This window comes from Scardinius erythrophthalmus (assembly GCF_964197995.2).
Source record: "Scardinius erythrophthalmus genome assembly, chromosome: 11".
Lineage (NCBI taxonomy): Eukaryota > Metazoa > Chordata > Actinopteri > Cypriniformes > Leuciscidae > Scardinius > Scardinius erythrophthalmus.
In genome coordinates, this window is record NC_138231.1 from 2,506,796 (window position 1) to 2,530,278 (window position 23,483).

A 23,483-nucleotide genomic window follows, 5' to 3' on the forward strand; every position below is an offset into this window, starting at 1 on the left:
CCACTCTGGCTCCACATGAGGGCGCTCACAGGACGAGTGCAGTTCCACTCTGGCTCCACATGAGGGCGCTCACAGGACGAGTGCAGTTCCACTCTGGCTCCACATGAGGGCGCTCACAGGACGAGTGCAGTTCCACTCTGGCTCCACATGAGGGCGCTCACAGGATGAGTGCGCTATACCCCTCAAAATCCACTTTTCTCAGGATATAATTTTTTGTCTAGTAATTTGAATGTTGTATTCGAAAGGAGATGCAAAGAAATTACACATTGCTGGGTGTTAGATTTTTTAGAGTCACTTATTTGCTTTAAAAAGTCTTTTAAAATGTCAATGACGTCACACACATCGTACGACCAGAGATACTGCTTTACGGCAATCCTTCAGTCACTTTGGTGCTTTCAGCTCTGCACTTTCTTTTCTCTCGAGGCATCGACAACACAGCTGACACAGGCAAACACACAACACAGCTGACACAGGCAAACACACAACACAGCTGACACAGGCAAACACACAACACAGCTGACACAGGCAAACACACAACACAGCTGACACAGGTAAACACACAACACAGCTGACACAGGCAAACACACAACACAGCTGACACAGGTAAACACACAACACAGCCGACACAGGCAAACGCACAACACAGCTGACACAGGTAAACGCACTACACAGCTGACACAGGTAAACGCACTACACAGCTGACACAGGCAAACGCACAACACAGCTGACACAGGCAAACACACAACACAGCTGACACAGGTAAACACACAACACAGCTGACACAGGCAAACGCACAACACAGCTGACACAGGCAAACGCACAACACAGATGACACAGGCAAACGCACAACACAGCTGACACAGGCAAACGCACAACACAGCTGACACAGGCAAACGCACAACACAGCTGACACAGGCAAACGCACAACACAGCTGACACAGGCAAACGCACAACACAGCTGACACAGGCAAACGCACAACACAGCTGACACAGGCAAACGCACAACACAGCCGACACAGGCAAACGCACAACACAGCCGACACAGGGAAACACACAACACAGCCGACACAGGCAAACACACAACACAGCCGACACAGGCAAACACACAACACAGCCGACACAGGGAAACACAACACAGCTGAGACAGGGAAACACACAACACAGCCGACACAGGCAAACACACAACACAGCCGACACAGGCAAACACACAACACAGCTGACACAGGGAAACACACAACACAGCTGACACAGGCAAATACACAACACAGCCGACACAGGGAAACACACAACACAGCCGACACAGGCAAACACACAACACAGCCGACACAGGCAAACACACAACACAGCTGACACAGGGAAATACACAACACAGCCGACACAGGCAAACACACAACACAGCTGACACAGGGAAATACACAACACAGCAGACACAGGCAAACACACAACACAGCCAACACAGGCAAAAACACACAACAGAGCTGAGACAGGCAAACACACAAGAGCAGCTGACACAGGGAAATACACAACACAGCCGACACAGGGAAACACACAACACAGCTGACACAGGCAAACACACAACACAGCTGACACAGGGAAACACACAACACAGCCGACACAGGCAAACACACAACACAGCCGACACAGGGAAACACACAACACAGTCGACACAGGGAAACACACAACACAGCCGACCCAGGCAAACACACAACACAGCCGACACAGGCAAACACACAACACAGCCGACACAGGCAAACACACAACACAGCCGACACAGGCAAACACACAACACAGCTGACACAGGCAAACACACAACACAGCCGACACAGGCAAACACACAACACAGCCGACACAGGCAAACACACAACACAGCTGACACAGGCAAATACACAACACAGCCGACACAGGGAAACACACAACACAGCCGACACAGGCAAACACACAACACAGCTGACACAGGTAAACACACAACACAGCTGACACAGGTAAACACACAACACAGCTGACACAGGTAAACAACACAGCTGACAGGGAAACACACAACACAGCTGACACAGGGAAACACACAACACAGCTGACACAGGTAAACACACAACAACACAGCCGACACAGGCAAATACACAACACAGCCGACACAGGGAAACACACAACACAGCCGACACAGGCAAACACACAACACAGCTGACACAGGTAAACACACAACACAGCTGACACAGGTAAACACACAACAACACAGCTGACACAGGCAAATACACAACACAGCCGACACAGGGAAACACACAACACAGCTGACACAGATAAACACACAACACAGCTGACACAGGCAAACACACAACACAGCTGACACAGGCAAATACACAACACAGCCGACACAGGGAAACACACAACACAGCTGACACAGATAAACACACAACACAGCTGACACAGGTAAACACACAACACAGCTGACACAGGTAAACACACACAGCTGACACAGGGAAACACACAACACAGCTGACACAGGTAAACACACAACACAGCTGACACAGGTAAACACACAACACAGCTGACACAGGTAAACACACAACACAGCTGACACAGGTAAACACACACAGCTGACAGGGAAACACACAACACAGCTGACACAGGTAAACACACAACACAGCTGACACAGGCAAACACACAACACAGCTGACACAGGTAAACACACAACACAGCTGACACAGGGAAATACACAACACAGCTGACACAGGCAAACACACAACACAGCTGACACAGGGAAACACATGTGCTAGACGAGTTTTTGTTTTGTTTGTTTCTGGTCCCGCTTCGGATGCCACGATGCCATCAAGCGGTATCTCTGGTCGTAATCAGTCCTTCACTGACCAATCAGCGTTCATTAGCAGAATGCTAGCGTGTTATGGGCAACAACATCTCAACCTGTAAGAAATCGAAAGGACATAAGTACTCGTTCATTCAACTTTCGATCTATAACCCATGTTGAACTTGCAAAACCTACAATCAAATCTGAGATTTCTCAACGGCAATCGGGTGAAAGAGACAAATTTAGCCGTCTAGCACCATAGACTCCCATTCATTCTGCACTCATGGGCGATCGCCCCAAGTGGAGCTCTGGTGGAACTACAACGTTCGGTACAATAGGACTTAATAGGGAGTGGCCAGGCTCTCCGTAGACGGGCTCTGGTAACAGTCTCAGTATATTACATCCATGCATTCTCTCTTAAAGTGACAGTAGCCTAATATTCCTGCAGCTGTCTGTGTTTTTAATGTTAAGGACAAAGAAAAAATCACTCACTTCTCTTAACTGAATATCTTTTTTTAACTTTAATAAGAATTCATTCATTAAGGATGTTTAATGTATAAAGTGAAGAATACACACTGTTAATTACATTTGCGTAAATTTCTGTACCTGAAAACTACTCCTCCCTGAAAAGCTGTTTATTAATTTGTATCTTTGTGCTGTTGTATTCATTTGTGCTTTTGCTTCTAATTTGACTATGTGTTTTTATTTTATCATAAAATAATTATTAATAAATGCACGCACAATTATCCGTGAACTTAAAAAATGTTGCAGATATGTTTTACTATGCACAAACAAATGCCTTTTAACTTATGTGTGCAAAATTCAGAATTAAATGAATGTGCAGCAATTTGTACAAACAGAGAGTCTCAGGCCAGAGGATCTCGTCCGCATCACAGGCTATACCGGCCCTAGCCAGGCAGCGAGGGGTAAAATCCTCATTCCTGATCCCCGCTGGCACGCATCAACTGAAATATTTGGCAGGCTTCTTCCATTCCACCGTCTCTGTGTTCTAGAAGAATAGAAGTACTGATTACTGGAACTAAAACACATCCTTTTTACAGAATGGAAGCATTCAGAAAACTCTGTATGTGAGGCAATTTGATGCATTTCTTTTTATTCCAGTAGTATAGTGCAACAGCTACAGTTCATGTGTGTGTTGTCACAGCGCAGTGACTGCACTCAACAGGTACAGTAGAGAGCAGTCTGAAGCACATCTACTGTACCTGTTCTTCTCCATGAAGGTTCTGATGATCGAGGCGACGGTGAAGCGACTCGAGTTTGCTGAGCTCGGACAAAGACATGGGCAACTAGAGTGGCACTGCTTGTCTCTTTGCCCTTCCCCTTCCTCATCCTCTTCCTTCATCTCTTCCTCCACTCCCATCTACTCCTCCTCCTCCTCCTCCTCCTCCTCTCCAGTGTCCTCGACCTCTTCCTTCATGTCTTTCTGGATCCATTGTTCCAAAACCCAATTTCAGTTTTTCTCGATTGTTTACACACATTTTCTGAAAGCATGCCTCATAGAACTCTACACACAAATAAAAAAACACAAACACAATGGGCAAAACCCCTCAATTCTCCTGCAAAATGAAACTTTACATTCAAAACAATGTTATTTCTTCTCAAAATGGTATTTTGTTTTCAAATGACACACACAAACCATCACATGAATAGACATTTATAAGAACCAGTTGAACACTGATGTGCTCAATGTAAAACACTGTGATGAATGCAAAACACTTCTTCTCCATTCATCATAATGACTTTGTTTTGGTTCAGTGTTACACTTACTACAGACAGTACATACATAAGTGTGTTGTAAAATATTTGAGAATATTGTTTTTATACTCAAACACACAAATACACGGTAACAAATATATTTTATTTTTCCCACAAAAACAATGTACACAGTGTACATCCCCAACCAACATAAAGTTGTACATACAGTGGTCTACATACAAAACAACAGAAGAATTGACTGCATACAGTTACAGTAAAAAAAAAAAAAAAAAATCTGATGTTGGCATCCATTTCACCTGTTGAAGAGCTGATCTGTTGCCCTTTTATGCTATAGCTCTGATTGCTAATTGTAAAACTGTGTGACGGGTGTTTGCCCATGTGAAGAGTCGGTGTGTGTATCTGAATGGCAGTGTGTTCCTTGTGAAAACAAGAGATTTTCTGCATGAAAATTGTGCCAAAAGCAGAGAATTGTGTGTAGTGTTTTGAAAAAAGTGTGTTTTAGAACTGCAATTTGAGTGTAAAGCAGGAATTGTGCTTGTAGTTTAGCAGAATTGGTTCAGGGGGTTGGTGAATGAGTTACATGTTGTGGTCATTGTGTCTCAAGTACCAGTATTTGTGTGTAAACAGTTGAGCCCTTCTATCTATCTATTGAAGGTTCTGATTGGTGTGTGATCAGTTTTGACTCTTAGTGTTTCCACTTGGGTAACTGTGTGCTAACTGAGCTGAAGCTGTGCTGACTTCAGTGAACAATATTGAATGCTAGTGCTTTCTAAATGACAACATGGTGTAGACAGTGAGAAACGAAGGGGTTTGTGTGTAGAGTTTTGCAGTGACAGTTCAACAAATCTGACTTATGTGTCAAAACAGGGAATAGTGTTTATAGTTTAGGGAAATGGGTGCGCTTTTTGCGAAATGGCGTTATGGTTTTGAAATTTTAGCTCAAAAGTCTGGTTATAGTGTTTAAGCAATCAGGAAAAACTGTAATGAAGACTAAATGACATGTAAATAACACAACTCATACAGTATGACATGCTCGTGTCTTGAGTCATTATAACCCTGTTGAGACTCATCATGACTTTACTCATCTCAATAGAAGGGATTTGTAACAAGCAAAACGTCTCCTACTCGTAGGTTAATTTGTTAATCGTATAATTTCTGAGATGATTCCAGCCGTGAGTTTAAAAGATCATGTTATCCTGAGTCTCATGCCCAGCAGCTACATAATAACACATGGGTGAAACTCACAGAAACAGGTTTTGGGTCATATTTCACCTCAAAATCCAAAGAAAACAATAAAAATATTGTATTTTAATCCTAAATAAGCATGTTTCCTTCCCAATTTCTTTTTGTTTTGTGCATTTTAGCATTAGAGTGAAAAATGACTTGTAGTAATTCTGTAATTGCTGTAAAATAATTTGCATTAGCTTAATTTAAAGGCATTTTGCACCAAATATTTCCATAATCTATACTTCATGCATTAAGTTCTTTATTCAGTGCATTGCAGTAATGAGATTTATCTTCTTAACTGTCATGGAAATGAAGTCACACTGCTAAAAATAACCTTAAAATAGGCTCCATTTTCTTTATGCAAAATATAATTGTTTTCTCCTGGTTTTGCGGTGAAACCCGGACATGTTTTATGAAATGCACAGTGAACCGAGATCAGCAGAGTTGCAGCATGTCTGTGTGTTTGTGTGTTTTAAAGTAAGCATCTGTTAGGCTTCGTCCTGATCATCTCCACCCTCGCCAGAGGCGGCACGGGGGGAAAAGACAGAACATGTTTGCATGTGTAAATGTGTGTGAAGGACAGCCTAATATTTCTGATGCTCTGGGAAAATCATTAGAGCGACTTCTGGAAAACATGGACCTCTAAATGTGCATCGATACAGTCGAAGAGTGTCAACTTCACATCAGATGTTTCTTTAAAACCCATTCAATTAAATTAAATATAGTCAAAACAAAATGTATTCAGACTCCTTCAACATTTCTCACATTATCACAGTTTATTCGCTATAGTTTGGAAAATGGTGATAAAATATGAGCAGAACTCATTGATATTTGACTGGTTTGTCCGTCCTTCTGTTAGACTGTCTCACACATGAATTATGTTGAATATCTGTCAGCTGTTAAATTTAACTACACAATTAGATAATACCAGATTAGCTCAACCAATCACCAAGCAATGCTTCACTGTGTTCAGTCTGTGTGTAAAAAGAGCATTAGCAATTAAAGAAAACACACTTCAGCTCAAAGTGTCCGAATCATTTCTGCTCCCACATTTGTATAGATGTTACTGGTAGTAACTGTATGAATAATATTTGGGTATAATATGTCACAGTTTATTTTATTTTTCTCTCCTCACTTACATAAATGAACTATAATGTCCTGATCACACTAGTAAAAAAATATAACGAATTATATCTGGTGTCTGAGTATTTTGTGGTTTGACTGCTAGCCGCTCAAATCATTTGATGAGACATTTTTGAGTTCATATTGAGATCTCATAGTTGCACACTTTGGATGTCGTGAGCAAATTTGAGCACAGTTTGAGATAAGAAAAGCTTTAGTGTGGTTCTCTCAGCTATAACTCTAGGGTTCTTGACTCGATTTGAAAAAACCCTTTATGCCAAAAGGTTCTGTATATGAAAAAATGTCTTAAATGTTTGCATAATACTTTCATTCTAGTGATTTACGAGCTGTTTAATTCATAAAACGTGATTGCATCGCAAAATGTCATTACTCTTGCCTTCTTTCTTATGCAATAATGATGTGCATGATTTCTTGCAGAGAAAGTGTTTTCACGAATGCTTCTGATTATGTGTTTGGTGACAGTCAGAGGTTTGGTGAGATGGAACGCGCTTCAGGCTGAGACATGCAGTAAACACCTTCAGAAATGAGCCCAGAGCAATGATTAACCCAGTGAATGTGACAGGCAGAAACTCCCTCTCTCTCTCTCTCTCTCTCTCTCTCTCTCTCTCTCTCTCTCTCTCTCTCTCTCTCTCTCTCTCTCTCTCTCTCTCTCTCTCTCTCTCTCTCTCTCTCTCTCTCTCTCTCTCTCTCTCTCTCTCTCTCTCTCTCTCTCTCTCTCTCTCTCTCTCTCTGTGTGTGTGTGTGCGCGCGGTCAGATGCGCTCATCCACTCGTCCTGGTGTGAAATACTGCGACTGCATGTCTGGGTCCGTTCACACCTTTACAGTCTATGGTTCACACCCACAGAAACACCAGCGTTCTTTTCTAGCCAATGTGAAGCGTCATCCGTAACACATTTTACTTCTGTAATGTGATGTATTTAGAGTCTCAGTAAGTTATTATATTCTGATTACCTAAACAATCAGGAATAACATGCACTGTTGAAGCATGCACAATAAGAGGAACATGTTTTACAAAAGTAAATCATTTAAAACGTGCACTTAAAAAGGTAATTGCGATACTTTTTAATACTTTTTCTCGTAATTCTGATTTTATATCTCACAATTCCGACTTTTTTCAAACAATTCCGAGTTTATATCTCACAATTCCGACTTTTTTCGAACAATTCCGAGTTTATATCTCACAATTCCTACTTTTTTCAAACAATTCCGAGTTTATATCTCACAATTCTGACTTTTTTCTGACAATTCCGAGTTTATATCTCACAATTCCGACTTTTTTCGAACAATTCCGAGTTTATATCTCACAATTCCGACTTTTTTCTGACAATTCCGAGTTTATATATCACAATTCGGACTTTTTTCTCACAATACCAAGTTTTTATCCCACAATTCTGACTTTTTTCTGACAATTCTGAGTTTATATCTCACAATTCCGACTTTTTTCTAACAATTCCAAGTTTATATCTCACAGTTCCAACTTTTTTCTAACAATATCTTACAATTCCGACTTTTTTTTAACAATTCCGAGTTTATATCTCACAATTCCAACTTTTTTCTGACAATTCCGAGTTTATATCTCAAAATTCCGACTTTTTTCTAACAATTCCGAGTTTATATCTCACAATTATGACTTTTTTCTGACAATTCCGAGTTTATATCTCACAATTCTGACTTTTTTTTCACAATATCAAGTTTTTATCCCACAATTCTGACTTTTTTCCTGACAATTCTGAGTTTATATCTCACAATTCCGACTTTTTTCTGACAATTCCGAGTTTATATCTCAAAATTCCGACTTTTTTCTAACAATTCCGAGTTTATATCTCACAATTCCGACTTTTTTCTGACAATTCCGAGTTTATATCTCAAAATTCCGACTTTTTTCTGACAATTCCGAGTTTATATATCACAATTCGGACTTTTTTCTCACAATACCAAGTTTTTATCCCACAATTCTGACTTTTTTCTGACAATTCTGAGTTTATATCTCACAATTCCGACTTTTTTCTAACAATTCCAAGTTTATATCTCACAGTTCCAACTTTTTTCTAACAATATCTCACAATTCCGACTTTTTTTTAACAATTCCGAGTTTATATCTCACAATTCCGACTTTTTTCTGACAATTCCGAGTTTATATCTCAAAATTCCGACTTTTTTCTAACAATTCCAAGTTTATATCTCACAATTACGACTTTTTTCTGACAATTCCGAGTTTATATCTCACAATTCCGACTTTTTTCTAACAATTCCAAGTTTATATCTCACAGTTCCAACTTTTTTCTAACAATATCTTACAATTCCGACTTTTTTTTAACAATTCCGAGTTTATATCTCACAATTCCAACTTTTTTCTGACAATTCCGAGTTTATATCTCAAAATTCCGACTTTTTTCTAACAATTCCGAGTTTATATCTCACAATTATGACTTTTTTCTGACAATTCCGAGTTTATATCTCACAATTCTGACTTTTTTTTCACAATATCAAGTTTTTATCCCACAATTCTGACTTTTTTCTGACAATTCTGAGTTTATATCTCACAATTCCGACTTTTTTCTGACAATTCCGAGTTTATATCTCAAAATTCCGACTTTTTTCTAACAATTCCGAGTTTATATCTCACAATTCCGACTTTTTTCTGACAATTCCGAGTTTATATCTCAAAATTCCGACTTTTTTCTGACAATTCCGAGTTTATATATCACAATTCGGACTTTTTTCTCACAATACCAAGTTTTTATCCCACAATTCTGACTTTTTTCTGACAATTCTGAGTTTATATCTCACAATTCCGACTTTTTTCTAACAATTCCAAGTTTATATCTCACAGTTCCAACTTTTTTCTAACAATATCTCACAATTCCGACTTTTTTTTAACAATTCCGAGTTTATATCTCACAATTCCGACTTTTTTCTGACAATTCCGAGTTTATATCTCAAAATTCCGACTTTTTTCTAACAATTCCGAGTTTATATCTCACAATTACGACTTTTTTCTGACAATTCCGAGTTTATATCTCACAATTCTGACTTTTTTTCACAATATCAAGTTTTTATCCCACAATTCTGACTTTTTTCTGACAATTCTGAGTTTATATCTCACAATTCCGACTTTTTTCTGACAATTCCGAGTTTATATCTCAAAATTCCGACTTTTTTCTAACAATTCCGAGTTTATATCTCACAATTCCGACTTTTTTCTGACAATTCCGAGTTTATATCTCAAAATTCCGACTTTTTTCTAACAATTCCGAGTTTATATCTCACAATTATGACTTTTTTCTGACAATTCCGAGTTTATATCTCACAATTCTGACTTTTTTCTCACAATATCAAGTTTTTATCCCACAATTCTGACTTTTTTCTGACAATTCTGAGTTTATATCTCACAATTCCGACTTTTTTCTAACAATTCCAAGTTTATATCTCACAGTTCCGACTTTTTTCTAACAATATCTCACAATTCCGACTTTTTTTTTTAACAATTCCGAGTTTATATCTCACAATTCCGACTTTTTTCTGACAATTCCGAGTTTATATCTCAAAATTCCGACTTTTTTCGAACAATTCCGAGTTTATATCTCACAATTCCGACTTTTTTCTGACAATTCCGAGTTTATATCTCACAATTCTGACTTTTTTCTCACAATATCAAGTTTTTATCCCACAATTCTGACTTTTTTCTGACAATTCTGAGTTTATACCGCATAATTCTGAGAAGAAAAGTCTGAATTTTGAGTCCTACATTGTTTGCTCTGTCCATGTGTCCTCTGGGATCTATTAGTCGTCGCTATGACATTTCTTATCATAAGTATGCTGATGACACACAGATCTATCTACCTCTCAAAGTCGGGAACGAACAGTCCCTCAAGTCTTTGTTGGACCGTTTGAACGAGCTTCAAATTTGGCTGTCTAAAAACTTTCTCCAGCTTAATAAAAAAAAATCTGAAATTACAATATTTGGTCCACAAAATTGCAAAGAGAAGATAGCCAATATTCTCACTCCATTAGAAATGGCAGTGAAAGATAGTGTGAGAAATCTTGGCGTAATAGTCTACTCATCGCTTAGCTTAGACAAACAGATAAACTCTGTTGTAAAGAATAGCTTTTATCAGCTTAGAGTGATTTCTAAGATAAAACCCCTTCTCACTTCCCAAGATCTGGAGGTCATCGTCCACGCTTTTATTACATCAAGACAAGACTTCTGCAACTCTCTTTATGCAGGGATCTGCCAACGTCAACTGCGTCGTCTACAGCTGGTGCAGAATGGCTTCTGACTGGCACTAAAAAAGGGACCACATTACTCCAGTACTACGCTGTCTTCATTGGCTACCGGTTCATTACAGAATTGAGTATAAGATTTTACTAATGTTTTTTAAAGCTATGCATAACATGTCCCCAAACTACATTGTTGACCTTTTAGGATCGTACAAATCAGGCAGGACATTAAAGGGGTCATATAATGGTACATGCACTTTTACAAGTTGATTGCACTGAAATGTCTGTTGGCAGTGCCTGTACACAACCATCCTATCATGATAAAAATCCATCCAGTGGTTTTGTTTTAATCTCCTTATAGACCCCTTTTGCGCCGACGTCACGGCGCTAGCTGGAGGCAAAACAAACGGAAAACTGGAGGCGGCCAATACAAACCAGCACAGATTCGGCTACATATTAAGGAGCTTAAATTATTATTTTTATTATTAAATGTCATCTTGTTGTGTTCTTGGTTGCACGAATCGATGAAAAATGAGTATGCTGTATCTGGAATTTTTATTTCTAGAAAATATTCATATTAAAATTAGCACCGTAGTGTCACTCTTTACATTGTTGTCTTGGCGCTGGCTAGACAGAACTGCGGATTGAACCACACAAGTCTTTACATGACCATTCAGCACATAGTTATATTATAGGCATCTAAATATATTTATATGTCCTCAGTTTCTCTTTACCCTCGGTTTCTCTATCGGGTCGGTGTAGAAGTCAGGCCACTCAACCGGAGGAAACAGTTAGCGTTAACGTTAATCCTGTCAGTTCGTCCATTGACTGAGCGTGTACGGTCATCTGGTTCCGTCCGTTAAAATTAACTTTTGCAAATAACAATCGCCGTCCTGGACAGTGAGTGACCTTGCACATTAAGACAAAATCGGATTTTCTCCAGTCATTGTTAAAAAACAAGCTAACAAAACTTGCAAACTAACGTTAGTGAAGCGGCCAGAGGGTTCTTTCTGCCTCCAGCTAAGCTCCGCCCACACAAATACGTCACCGTGTTTACCAACTGTAAAAGGGTCTATATGTTTGACCCTCTCTGAAATCAAGCCGTTCGATATTGTGACGTCATAATATCCAACGCCCCTCCCGCGATTGCTGAGTGACAGCCGTGTTTCAACACAAGACCCGCCCGCGATATTTTTTTTCCCAGGATGGTAGGGGAAGACTCATGAATATTAATTAGGAAAGTCATCCCTGATTGGTCTTAACCCCAGTGACGGGTAGGTTTAGGGCGGGGCTAGGGGTAGATCGTCAGACCCCCAGTGGCGGGTAGGTTTAGGGGTGGGGTTAGGGGTAGGTCGTCGGACCAATCAGGGATGACTTTCCTAATTAATATTCATGAGTCTTCCCCTACCATCCTGGGAAAAAAAATATCGCGACCCGCCCTGAGCGAGCTGTGACAGCTGTCGTCATAGTAGTCCGCCATTGTTGATATGCTGGAGCAGAATGGCGTCTAAGCGATTGTGGTGTTCTGTTCTTAGATGTAATAAGGAACACAGCAGTCATTTGGATGTTCCTAAATCCGAGCCGTTGAAGATGCAGTGGCTGAGATTTGTTTTTGAAGCTATGCCCAAAGGATTGACGCGGGGATTCCCTCACGGGGATTCCCCACGATCGTCCATGCTTTCATGTTTGCGCGAATCATTTCACACCAGGGGTGCGTTTCCCGAAAGCATCGTTGGCCAACTATGGTCGCAAGTTCATCGCAATGTCCATTGAACTCTATTGGTAACGACGGAACTTGCGACCATAGTTGGCCAACGATGCTTTCGGGAAACGCACCCCAGACAGCTTTACAAACGAGAAAAAACGGATCGGTACCAACGTGTTCCTGCTGAACCTCCAGAAGATGTGAGTGTAATGTTTTATTAACCTTTATATTAGTATTTATATTAATCTTTGAGAAATTTGCAAACCTTGCTGCAGGCTTCACGATGAATGCATCTCTAAGGTTTACACTCAGGGTACATTACGGCATGTTTTCTATGTAGGACGTTCTCAATATAATTCATAATCCCACGTTTAATAATGAACAACACGTGGTTATTGTGTTAGAAACGGTGTACCCACAGAACAGAGGGGCGGGGTGAGCAAAGCTCATTATCATTTAAAGACACATGCACTGAAATGGCGTGCTAAAAACAGAGCTGTTTTTGACCAGGTAAAATTAGTGTTTTCTTACAATACTAATGAGAATTTTTAATTAAAGTATATTACAAACTTTTAAATTAGACCCTAAAGAATCATATTAGCTTGTACAAAAATGGCATTATATGACTCCTTTAAGTTCAACGAACCAACTTCTGCTGACGGCCACTTATTCCAAAAAGAAGTCAAAGGGTGATCGAGCTTTCTCAGTTTCGGCTCCCAAGCTGAGGAACAGTCTTCCCTCTCATATCCGGCTAGCTCAGACAATAGACATTTTTAAGTCTCAATTAAAAATGTATCTTTTTAACCTCGCTTTTAAGTTAAGTGCATTGTAAATTGTAGATATAATTTACTCTCTTTTAGTTTTCACTATTTTAATTCTTTCTACACTGACCTCACTATACTGTTATAGTGTGTGGTCTTACCTTCATATATGCCTTTATACATGAATGTCTTACTGTTTTTAGTTAACTGTGAAGCACTTTGGGCAACAACGTTGCTATTAAATGTGCTTTATAAATAAATAAAAGTTGAAGTTGAATTGTGAGATAAAGTCACAATAATCCTTTTTATTTTATTCCATAGCAGAAAAATAAAAAACTGCGAAAACTGCGAATTCCCGAAAAGCAATTCAGAATTTTGAGATGTAAACTTGCAATTGTAAGAAAAAATCAGAATATGAGAAAAAAAGGAGTGTGCATGAGGAAAGACTCTCATGCAACATGTTCAATTGACTTTTACTGAATGCAGAAGTTGCATTTAGATCGTGCAGAGGTTCTGTATTTACTGCAGCGAACGACCTCTGAGTTCGACCTCTGAGCCACAACACACCGCACCCAAACACACTCTGATCATTTCAGAAGAGAAGCAAAGCACCACATCTGATCACATTCACTGGTGCGGATAGCTGGAGTTTAATGTGCACGCATTAGCCGTGTCCTGTGTTAACCTGTTTGATTTCTGCCATACCTGTGCACCACATCTTTAATCAGGTGCCAAGGGCGACTGAAGCTTAATGACAGAAACTGACAGAAATACTCGTCTTTCCTGTTGACCCAGAACCATCACTGTGGCAAACACTTCAGGATGCACATTCAAATGATCTCTGGGGAACTTGGACTTTTTAAACTCAACATCAAGATTAAAGGCTAAAACATTAATTTCACAAGCATTATATGTAAATAGCCACGTAAAGGGAAAGTGTTTTAAAACATTTAAAGTCTTGCACCATTTTACAAGTACAAGTTTGATATGTGCACAGTACATTTCAAGTTACTAATATGAAAAACTTAAGTTTAATGGCTTGATTAAATGATCATGGTCCCTATAATGGAAAAAAATATGAGATGGGAGAAAAAAAATGTCAATGCTTTTAATGCATTTAATGCATTAAATGCATTTGAATGTATTCAATGCATTTAAATCGTTATGCAAATGCATTTCTGAAAGCGTCCGGTATATGCTCTCTTAATTCATCGGATGTCATAAATCTGCATGCATGATCATTAGCAACAAGTGTGTTTCTGAAAATAGTTTTAAACATGTCATTGTGCTGAATGAAATAGTGAGCTTCCCTGAACTGTACACAGAGAGAGAGACGCCTCCCTCAGGCATGTGTGTGTGTGTGAGAGGGTGTGTGTGTTCAGATGCGGGTCTGTGGGAGTGACTATAGATCATTAAACTGCATTTTGAGGGTGTGTGTGTTCAGATGCGGGTCTGTGGGAGTGACTTCAGATCATTGAACTGCGGCTCTTCCCTGTGGACTGTCCTCAGCCCTCAGTCCAGTTGCGCTCGGAGGATCTTCACGACTGGTTTCATCTGGAGCTGCGGGTCTGATCTCAGGTTCACCCTGTTAAACTCCGCCATTTTAGGTGTGAAGCTGAGGCTCAGTCATCATGAGCATGTACGGCTCGCAGCGCGGGCTCAACATGATGGGACGCCGCACGGGATCGCGCAGCGAGATCAACGCGACGCCCGCGTATCCGTACGCGCGCAGTGAGGTGGTGGTGCAGCATGTGAATAATGGGTTAACACAGGAATATGTGGAGACTGGAAGATACGACCAAAGTTTCTCCAGAGGCTCGATGAGCGCGGGACAAGTGTGAGTAAACACCTGTTGCCTGCGTTTGTGTGTGTGTGTGTGTGTGTGTGTGTGTGTGTGCTTGTAACGTAGGCTACTGCAAGTGTGTGCGTCATTTCACCTCTGTAAAAAATGATGATCAATAAGTTATGACAACATATGGTTTTACATTGCTTTAACTCATCAAAATAAGTTAAGCAATTTTCAACTTTTTTATAAGTTATTCAAGATTCAACAATTTCAGTTTAATGTAATTTAAGTTTAAATGACTTAAACATCCAAGTTGATTGTACTTAAATTAAAGCAGCAACTTTTTTTTACAGTGTACATAATAATTTAAATTAGATTAAAAGTTTGCATTAACATACACTATATGCTAATGCAACATTTGTTTGTTCAGTTAATAAGTTGCTGCATTAAATATTTAAGCAAACAACTTGAATGTTTAAGTAATTTCAACTTAAATTAAATGAGTTGAATCTTATATAACTCATAAAAAGAAATGGAAAACTGCTTAACTTATTTTGATGAGTTAAAGCAATTGTAAAAAACATATGTTGTCATACATTATTGATCATGTATTTTTTTTTTAGTGTACAACAAAAATAAATGTCATGCATAATGTGAGTATTCAGTGTTCCATCAAAGAAAAAATGTAATTTTATACAAAATGGTTTCCATTTAGATCATTCAAACTAGTTTTAAAATCAATGATACATAGAGAAGTAGGCCTATTTAACAAAGAGTGAAGGAGTAAAACTTAAATAGTGCTCAGTCAAGTACGGTAAGTGAAACTATAATACAGCAGATGTTCAAAGGTTAATAATAAGCACATCAGAGGCTGTCATAACTGCCAGAACGTGAGTTATAAAGGGTTATAAAGCATGGTTGTGTAATGTTGAATGTAGGCCTGTGCTGGCAGGTGTAACACAATCCCTGCTGCTTCTGTGTGGCTCTTTGTGTTTCTGCGTGAGTTTACAGGTCACTTTCAGACTCTTGTCCAGCAAAGCTTCCTGTAAACCTATTGCAGATCCTGCGGGAAAAGCCGAGCGTATCCAGGCGCTCCACAGAAGTTCATGAGTCATTTGGCAGCTACTGCTCATAAACATGAATAACGACTCTGTTGTGCATTCATATGCATATTCTCCATTCAAATGAGACTCTCATCTCGCATCGTTCAGAAGTGTCTGTTTTCTGTTTGTTTACTGGCACATCTCATTTGTTGAACTTTTGCACTGAAATATTACATTTGTTTCACTTGTTTTAAACGCCTACTCAAGATATTAATGTAAAATAATGCAGCAGATATTAAATCAAATAAAACAATATTTTAAGGATTTATTATATTTATTTATATATTTTATTTATTTATATATTTTATTTTCAACAATATGCTTTAAAAATGCTTTATATATATTATAATAATAAATCATAATAATTAAAAACTTTTAAATATCTAACATTTTAAATATTTAAATATATTTTCAATAATATAATGTCATATTTTAATATACACATTTTTAAATTATGTATATTTAATATATTTTAATATATATGATGCACCAGATAAAATAAAATAAAAATATTTTAATATGGTTTATTTGAATTAATTTTAATATTTATATATTTGATTTATATAAACAAACTGTATTATAATGCTTTTTATATACATAGAATATTTATATACTTTTTTAAAATATATAATATATTTAAATATATTCTTATATAATGTCATATTTTGTACAAACATCAAAAATTATTGTTATATATATATATATATATATATATATAATATAATTTTGTATTTGTTTTACATTTTAAAGTTAAAGTGTAAGTTTTACACATCAATTTGATGCATGTTTTTGAAAGGTTAAAAGCGTTTGCTTTAAGTATATTTTTCCAACAGAAGCTGATATGCTTGACAGCTTCGACACAACATTAAACTGCCTTTATCTTATTATTAATTGGTAAAATATCTATAACTAATGATCAATTTCAGCTGAAAACATAAAACCTGTAATATAATAAAACCTGCCAAATATAAGTCAGGACGTATTGGAAGCAAACAGTGTTGTTTTCAGCATGGAGAGATTGATTTTGAATGAGTTTGACCTGCGCCGGCTGGTGGGGCGTCTCTGCGTCGGGTTCAACCGAGAGATCTCGCAGGAATGCATCGCAGTAAAACAGAGAAGAACAAGCTGTTCATAAACCACCAAGAATCTGTCAGATGTCTGTGGAGAAGTGTTTACTCTCGCAGGGTGAAAGTGTAAAGCCCGTTCATACATCTCTGTGCTTAAACACACTGAAAATTGCATTTATTGGTCAAACGTTTGGAATAAATGAGTTTTTTTTGTGTGTTTTTTGATTCTGTTTACCAAGGCTGCATTTATTTGATGCAGTAAAAACAGTGAAATATGATTTAAAAGAAATGTTTTCTATTTGAATGCATTTTAAAATGTAATTTATTCCTGTGATGCAAAGCTGATTTTTAGGGTTTTTTTTTGTCCCCACCAGTTCTGCCTTGCAGTCAATGCAACAGCGGATCTTGTTTCTGCAGAGCCAGGGCCAGGATTACCTGGACAAGACTGCATTCATATTAAAGTCTGTGAGTAGAATATACACACACACACACACACACACACACACGTTTGACCTTCCACTGTGGATTTAAGCTCATTTCAAGAGTTCACAGGATCATAAATGTAAAGGTCATGAGAATCATGAGAGTCTGTTTGCTGCGTTCATACGCACATAATTCACATTTCTCAGATAATAAAAGGCTCATGTAATGAGTCATTCTGGAGAAAATGAAAGTGAAACACGTGATTAGCGCATGTGTTAGTTTATTTTTAGTTCTTTACTTTACACATATTAAGTTAATTATTCATATTTTGTTGTTTTATTTTCATCATTACCTCCGTTTTTCTCTTTTTTTGTGTGTTTTTTTAATTTATTTACCGGTATCATAAAAATAATATAAGAAAATATATATAATATAGAAAAGATTAGTTTAAAAAAAAAAGTATCGTTATTTACTCGCCGTCATGTTGTTCGAAGCCTGAATGTTCTTCTGCGGAACATAAAAGTACCAAAAAAACATCTACTCCCATGTACTACTAAAAAATTTTGTACAGAGTTTAAATATTATAGTTATTTGTAATTATTTTCACTTTCCTTCACTTTCATCACGGCAGAAAATATTTTCTTCTTTATTTTCTTATTTTTGTCTTGTTTTCCAGCACAAATATCAAATATCAAAACATTCATAAATCAAGATACATTTTTACTGTAGATGCAAAATGACTAAAGATATTAAGTCTTGTTTTCCAATAAAAATGATAAAAAATAAATGTGTTTGTTCTTAAAACAAGAGACTTTGCTTTTTAATTTAAGTTTTTATTTTATTTATCTTACTATATGGACAGGTATTTTCATCTTTTAAGCATAAACTCACTTAATTTTTAATTTTAAGTCTTAATATCTTCAGTCATTTTGCTACCCAAGTACATGTATCTTGATTTAAGAATATTTCGATATTTGTGCTGGAAAAGACTAAACAAAAATATGACAAAAATTGCAAATATTAAAGCTTTTTAAAGTTAAAGTTTGAGCACTAAGTCCCCTCAGCGGGAGTTCTTCTCTATATCAGTGTCAGTGTTCCTGAACTCCTGAAACTCCTCCATTGTATCTTGAGTTTCTTCCGGGAACGAACACGTCACAATATTCCTCATTATAATAATTTATGCGCAGAATAAAGGGGCGGGGCCTGGTTGAGTTAGTTAGTAGTGTGTTAAACTGGCGGTTATGATAAGGGGCGGGACATTTCAAAACACACTCGACCAATCACAACACACTGATCCAGCCGACCAATCAGAGCACAGTGTGCTTTTCAGGAGGCGGGGCTTCATAGAGACAGGAAGTAAACAGAGAGTTACTGACAGACTGGGAAGAGAGGAGCCGCAACAATGGAGAATATGAGGAGAATTCAAGCAGGAAAACCTGTTCTAGTAGAGAAACAAAAACAATACCTTGAAAAATTGGACCTCTTTAATGCAACATGTTTGTAGTATCATTGATTTCAGTCATGAAAAACTCTCACTGGCCTGAATAAAGCAAATAGACGACAATGTTGATCATACAAACCTGAGATTATCACAAAACTGATTTTACAGATTTAATTTGTATTTGTTCTGAAAATGCCAAATAAACAAAGGCCTAAACTCACACACTCGGCAGAGTGAATATTTGGATTTGTTGATCCTGGGCTTTTCTGACGACTGGTTTCTATTGTTCTCTGTGTGTGTGTGTGTGTTTGTGCTGCAGGGTGGAGATGCAAACGCTTTCTCGGAAGCTCAGAATTGCCTGGCGTCTGCCGCTGAGATCACCGAACAGCTCCGAGGTTTGGCCATAGAGCTGAACCAGCAGAACCTGCCGTCGGAGAATGTGATGCGGAGGTGAGACACGTCAGGCATTTACATGTCGTGCGGAGACGTCCCAGTAACCCTGCAACCTCAGAGCATTACGCTAAAAACACCTCAGCAACCACACATCATGTTCTGCATCACATTCGCTTTATTTTGCCATAATATTTAGCGCTGAGAAGACCGGAAATTACGTGGAGTAGGAATGGGGAATTCTGTAAAAGAAAGGGATTTTAAAAGTCATTTCTGCCGCCTATCTTGGCCAGGACACTCCTGTAGAAGAGACTTTAATCTCAGTGAGGCTCTCTCCTGGTTAAATAAAAGCTAAAAAAAATTAATAAATTATATTGCGTAATAATAAATTCAGACAAAGTTAAATTCATTAAAAAAGGCAAAACTGTTGCATGCAAAACTCACATGTCGGTGTCTTGATAAATGAACACTACCGTTTAAATGTCTGAGTTTATGCAGGAAAGAAATGAACACTGTTATTCAGCGAGGACGCGTTCATCTGACCAGAAGTGAATGTTACAAAATATTCTATTTCAAATTAATGCTGTTCTTTTAGAACTTTCAAATAATCTTGAAAAATATAATGTATCACAATTTCCACAGAAATACGACTGTTTCCAACACTGATAACAGTCATAAATATTTCTCGAGCATCAAATCATCATATTAGAGTGATTTCTGAAGGACACTGAAGTCAATGCTGAAAATAAAAATAAAATTTGTTTCTAATAAAATTGGTCAAGAAAAATAGACTTTCAATTTGAACTATAATTATTTAGTTATTTTATATTACCACATGGACAGGTTTATTCTTCTTTTAAGTGTAAACTCACCTAATTTAGATTTTTTTTTAAAACAATTTAATTGAAAAACAAGTCATATTAAATCTGAAATCATTTTGCTTCTCAAGTAAATGTGTGTTGATTTAAGAAGGTTTAGATATTTGTGCTGAAAAAAAAAAAACAAGACAAAAAACCTGAAATACTAAATCAGTGATTGTATGTGAAAGAGCAGCGTGACCATTCTTCAAACTATCTTCTTTTGCATTACACCGGAGAAAGAAACTCATGCGTGTCTGGAACAAAATGAGGATAAACGAACTACTACACTCAGTTCGTTACAGTTTGCTAGATAATCACGTATATTCGTAGACATTAAACTGGATCTTCTGCTTGGTTTTCATAATAAATCTCAATGCATGATTTTCTATGCTCACTTCCACTGTAACCTTATATTCTCTCTCTCTCTCTCTCTCTCTCTGTGTGTGTGTGTGTGTGTGTGTGTGTGTGTGTGTGTGTATGTGAACAGTGTGAATATGTTTTCTGAGCAGATCCGGGATTTCGGCGGGGCTCTGAGTGGTTCTCCGCAACAGAGGTGGGGCAGCAGAACGATCCGGCGGACCATGAGGCTAAATAAAATAAATAAAAAAATAATATTGCGTAATAATAAAGTTAAATTCATTAAAAAAGGCAAAATTGTTGCATGCAAAACTCACATGTCGATATCTTGATAAATGTACACTACAGTTTAAATGTCTGAGTTTATGTAGGAAAGAAATGAACACTGTTATTCAGCGAGGACGCGTTCATCTGACCAGAAGTGACAGTAAAGACATTTATAATGTTACAAAATATTCTATTTCAAATAAATGCTGTTCTTTTAGAACTTTCAAATAATCTTGTAAAATATAATGTATCACAATTTCCACAGAAATAAGACTGTTTCCAACACTGATAATAGTCATAAATGTTTCTTGATCATCAAATCCTCATATTAGAGTGATTTGTGAAGGATCATGTGACACTGAAGACTGGAGTAATGATGCTGAACATTCAGCTTTGATCACAGGAATAAATTACACTTTACTGTGCATTCACATAGACAACAGCTGATTTACATTAGAATAATATTTCACAATTTTTACTGTATTTTGATCAAATAAATGCAGCCTTGATGAGCAGAAGAGACTCTTTCAGAAAGATCTTACAGACCCCAAACCTTTAAACCGTAGTGTACATGCATGAATCCGTATGTTTCTAATAAAATTGGTCAAGAAAAATAGATTGTCCATTGGAATTATATTTAATTTTTTATTTTATATTACCATATGGACAGGTTTATTCTTCTTTAAAGTGTAAACTCATTTCCTCCATTTTTTTTTTCCATTGAAAAACAAGTCATATTAAATCTGAAATCATTTTGCTTCTCAAGTAAATGTTATATATATATTTGTGCTGGAAAAGACAAAAAAAAAAAAAAACCAAGACAAAAAACCTGAAATACTAAATCAGTGATTGTATGTGAAAGAGCAGCGTGACCATTCTTCAAAATATCTTCTTTTGCATTACACCGAAGAAAGAAACTCATACGTGTCTGGAACAAAATGAGGATAAACGAACTACTTCACTCAGTTCGTTACAGTTTGCTAGATAATCACGTATATTCGTAGACATTAAACTGGATCTTCTGCTTGGTTTTCGTAATAAATCTCAATGCATTTTCTATGCTCACTTCCTTATATTCTCTCTCTCTCTCTGTGTGTGTGTGTGTGAACAGTGTGCATGTATTTTCTGAGCAGATCCGGGATTTCGGTGGGGCTCAGAGTGGTCCTCAGCAGCAGAGGTGGGGCAGCAGAACGATCCGGCGGACCATGAGCCGCGAGGAACCCAGCCGTTACTTCAGCGAGGCCATGGCCTGGATCCTCCAGCAGAAGGTACGTGACGCTCACACGACGGGCTTTCATTCGCAGGATGGTTCCCCGAGAACTAATGGTTCCCCTTAGGAACGTTTTCCTGGTTGCATTGGCACCGCCAGCAGGAACTCTGAAGTGACGTGAGCCGCGTTTGTCGTTGAGACTTTTATTTTGATGGCACTGAGAACGACTGAACACTCAGCGCTCGCACTATTCTCCGTGTTCAGGTTTACGATCTGTCACACCTACCTTGTTTGGTCTGGATTTTCTGACTTTTTAGTTTGATCCGAATCAAAATCACAGGTGTGAACCCTCCCCCCGGACCACGATCTGGTGCAAACAGACGAAATTTGGTCAGACGAAAAGAGGTAGTCTCGGTCCGGATTAAACTGAACAAAGGTTTCGTTTGTTTCTAGTGTGAACGCATTCTCTGTATGGTTCGGACTTTTAGAACATTTACAGGAAGTTCCGGATGTTCCCGCAGGATTGCTCGCTCTTCTCCTCCTTTCCTGCCGGTGACGATGCAATGTTCGCACAACGAGGACGTTCATTTGGCGAATGTGAACTCGCCTCGAGTATAGCTGGAGCTGCAGGGAGTAATGCCATAATAATAACAGTATAGTGGCAACGATATGCGTCTGTTAGAGCCAGGCCACTCTCTATTAAGTCCTATTGTGCTGAATTGTGGTTGTAGTTCCACCAGAGCTCCACTGGGGGCGATCGCCCATGAGTGCAGAATGAACGGGAGTCTATGGGGCTAGACGGCTAAATTTGATTCTTTCACCCGACTGCCGTTGAGAAATCTCAGATTTGATTGTAGGTTTTGCAAGTTCAACATGGGTTATGGGTCGAAAGTTGAATGATTGAGTACTTATGTCCTTTCGATTTCTTACAGGTTGAGTTGTTGTTGCCCATAACACGCTAGCATTCTGCTAATGAACGCTGAT

At 38.1% G+C, this 23,483-nt stretch overlaps 1 protein-coding gene across 2 annotated transcripts in view; it reads left to right on the plus strand.

Annotated features, from left to right (window-relative positions):
- The first annotated feature begins 15,001 nt into the window (after positions 1-15,001).
- The window catches only part of dspb (desmoplakin b), a 49,086-nt gene continuing 40,604 nt past the window's right edge, over positions 15,002-23,483 (plus strand). The window contains exons 1-5 of one of the 2 annotated variants that reach the window (XM_081378289.1): positions 15,002-15,432; positions 17,926-18,016; positions 19,735-19,865; positions 21,153-21,218; positions 22,401-22,557. In XM_081378289.1, coding sequence (XP_081234415.1) covers positions 15,227-15,432; positions 17,926-18,016; positions 19,735-19,865; positions 21,153-21,218; positions 22,401-22,557 — 651 coding nt within the window. In that variant the 5' untranslated portion in view covers positions 15,002-15,226. The remainder of the gene's footprint in view (positions 15,433-17,925; positions 18,017-19,734; positions 19,866-21,152; positions 21,219-22,400; positions 22,558-23,483) is intronic. The other variant, XM_081378290.1, reaches the window with a different exon arrangement.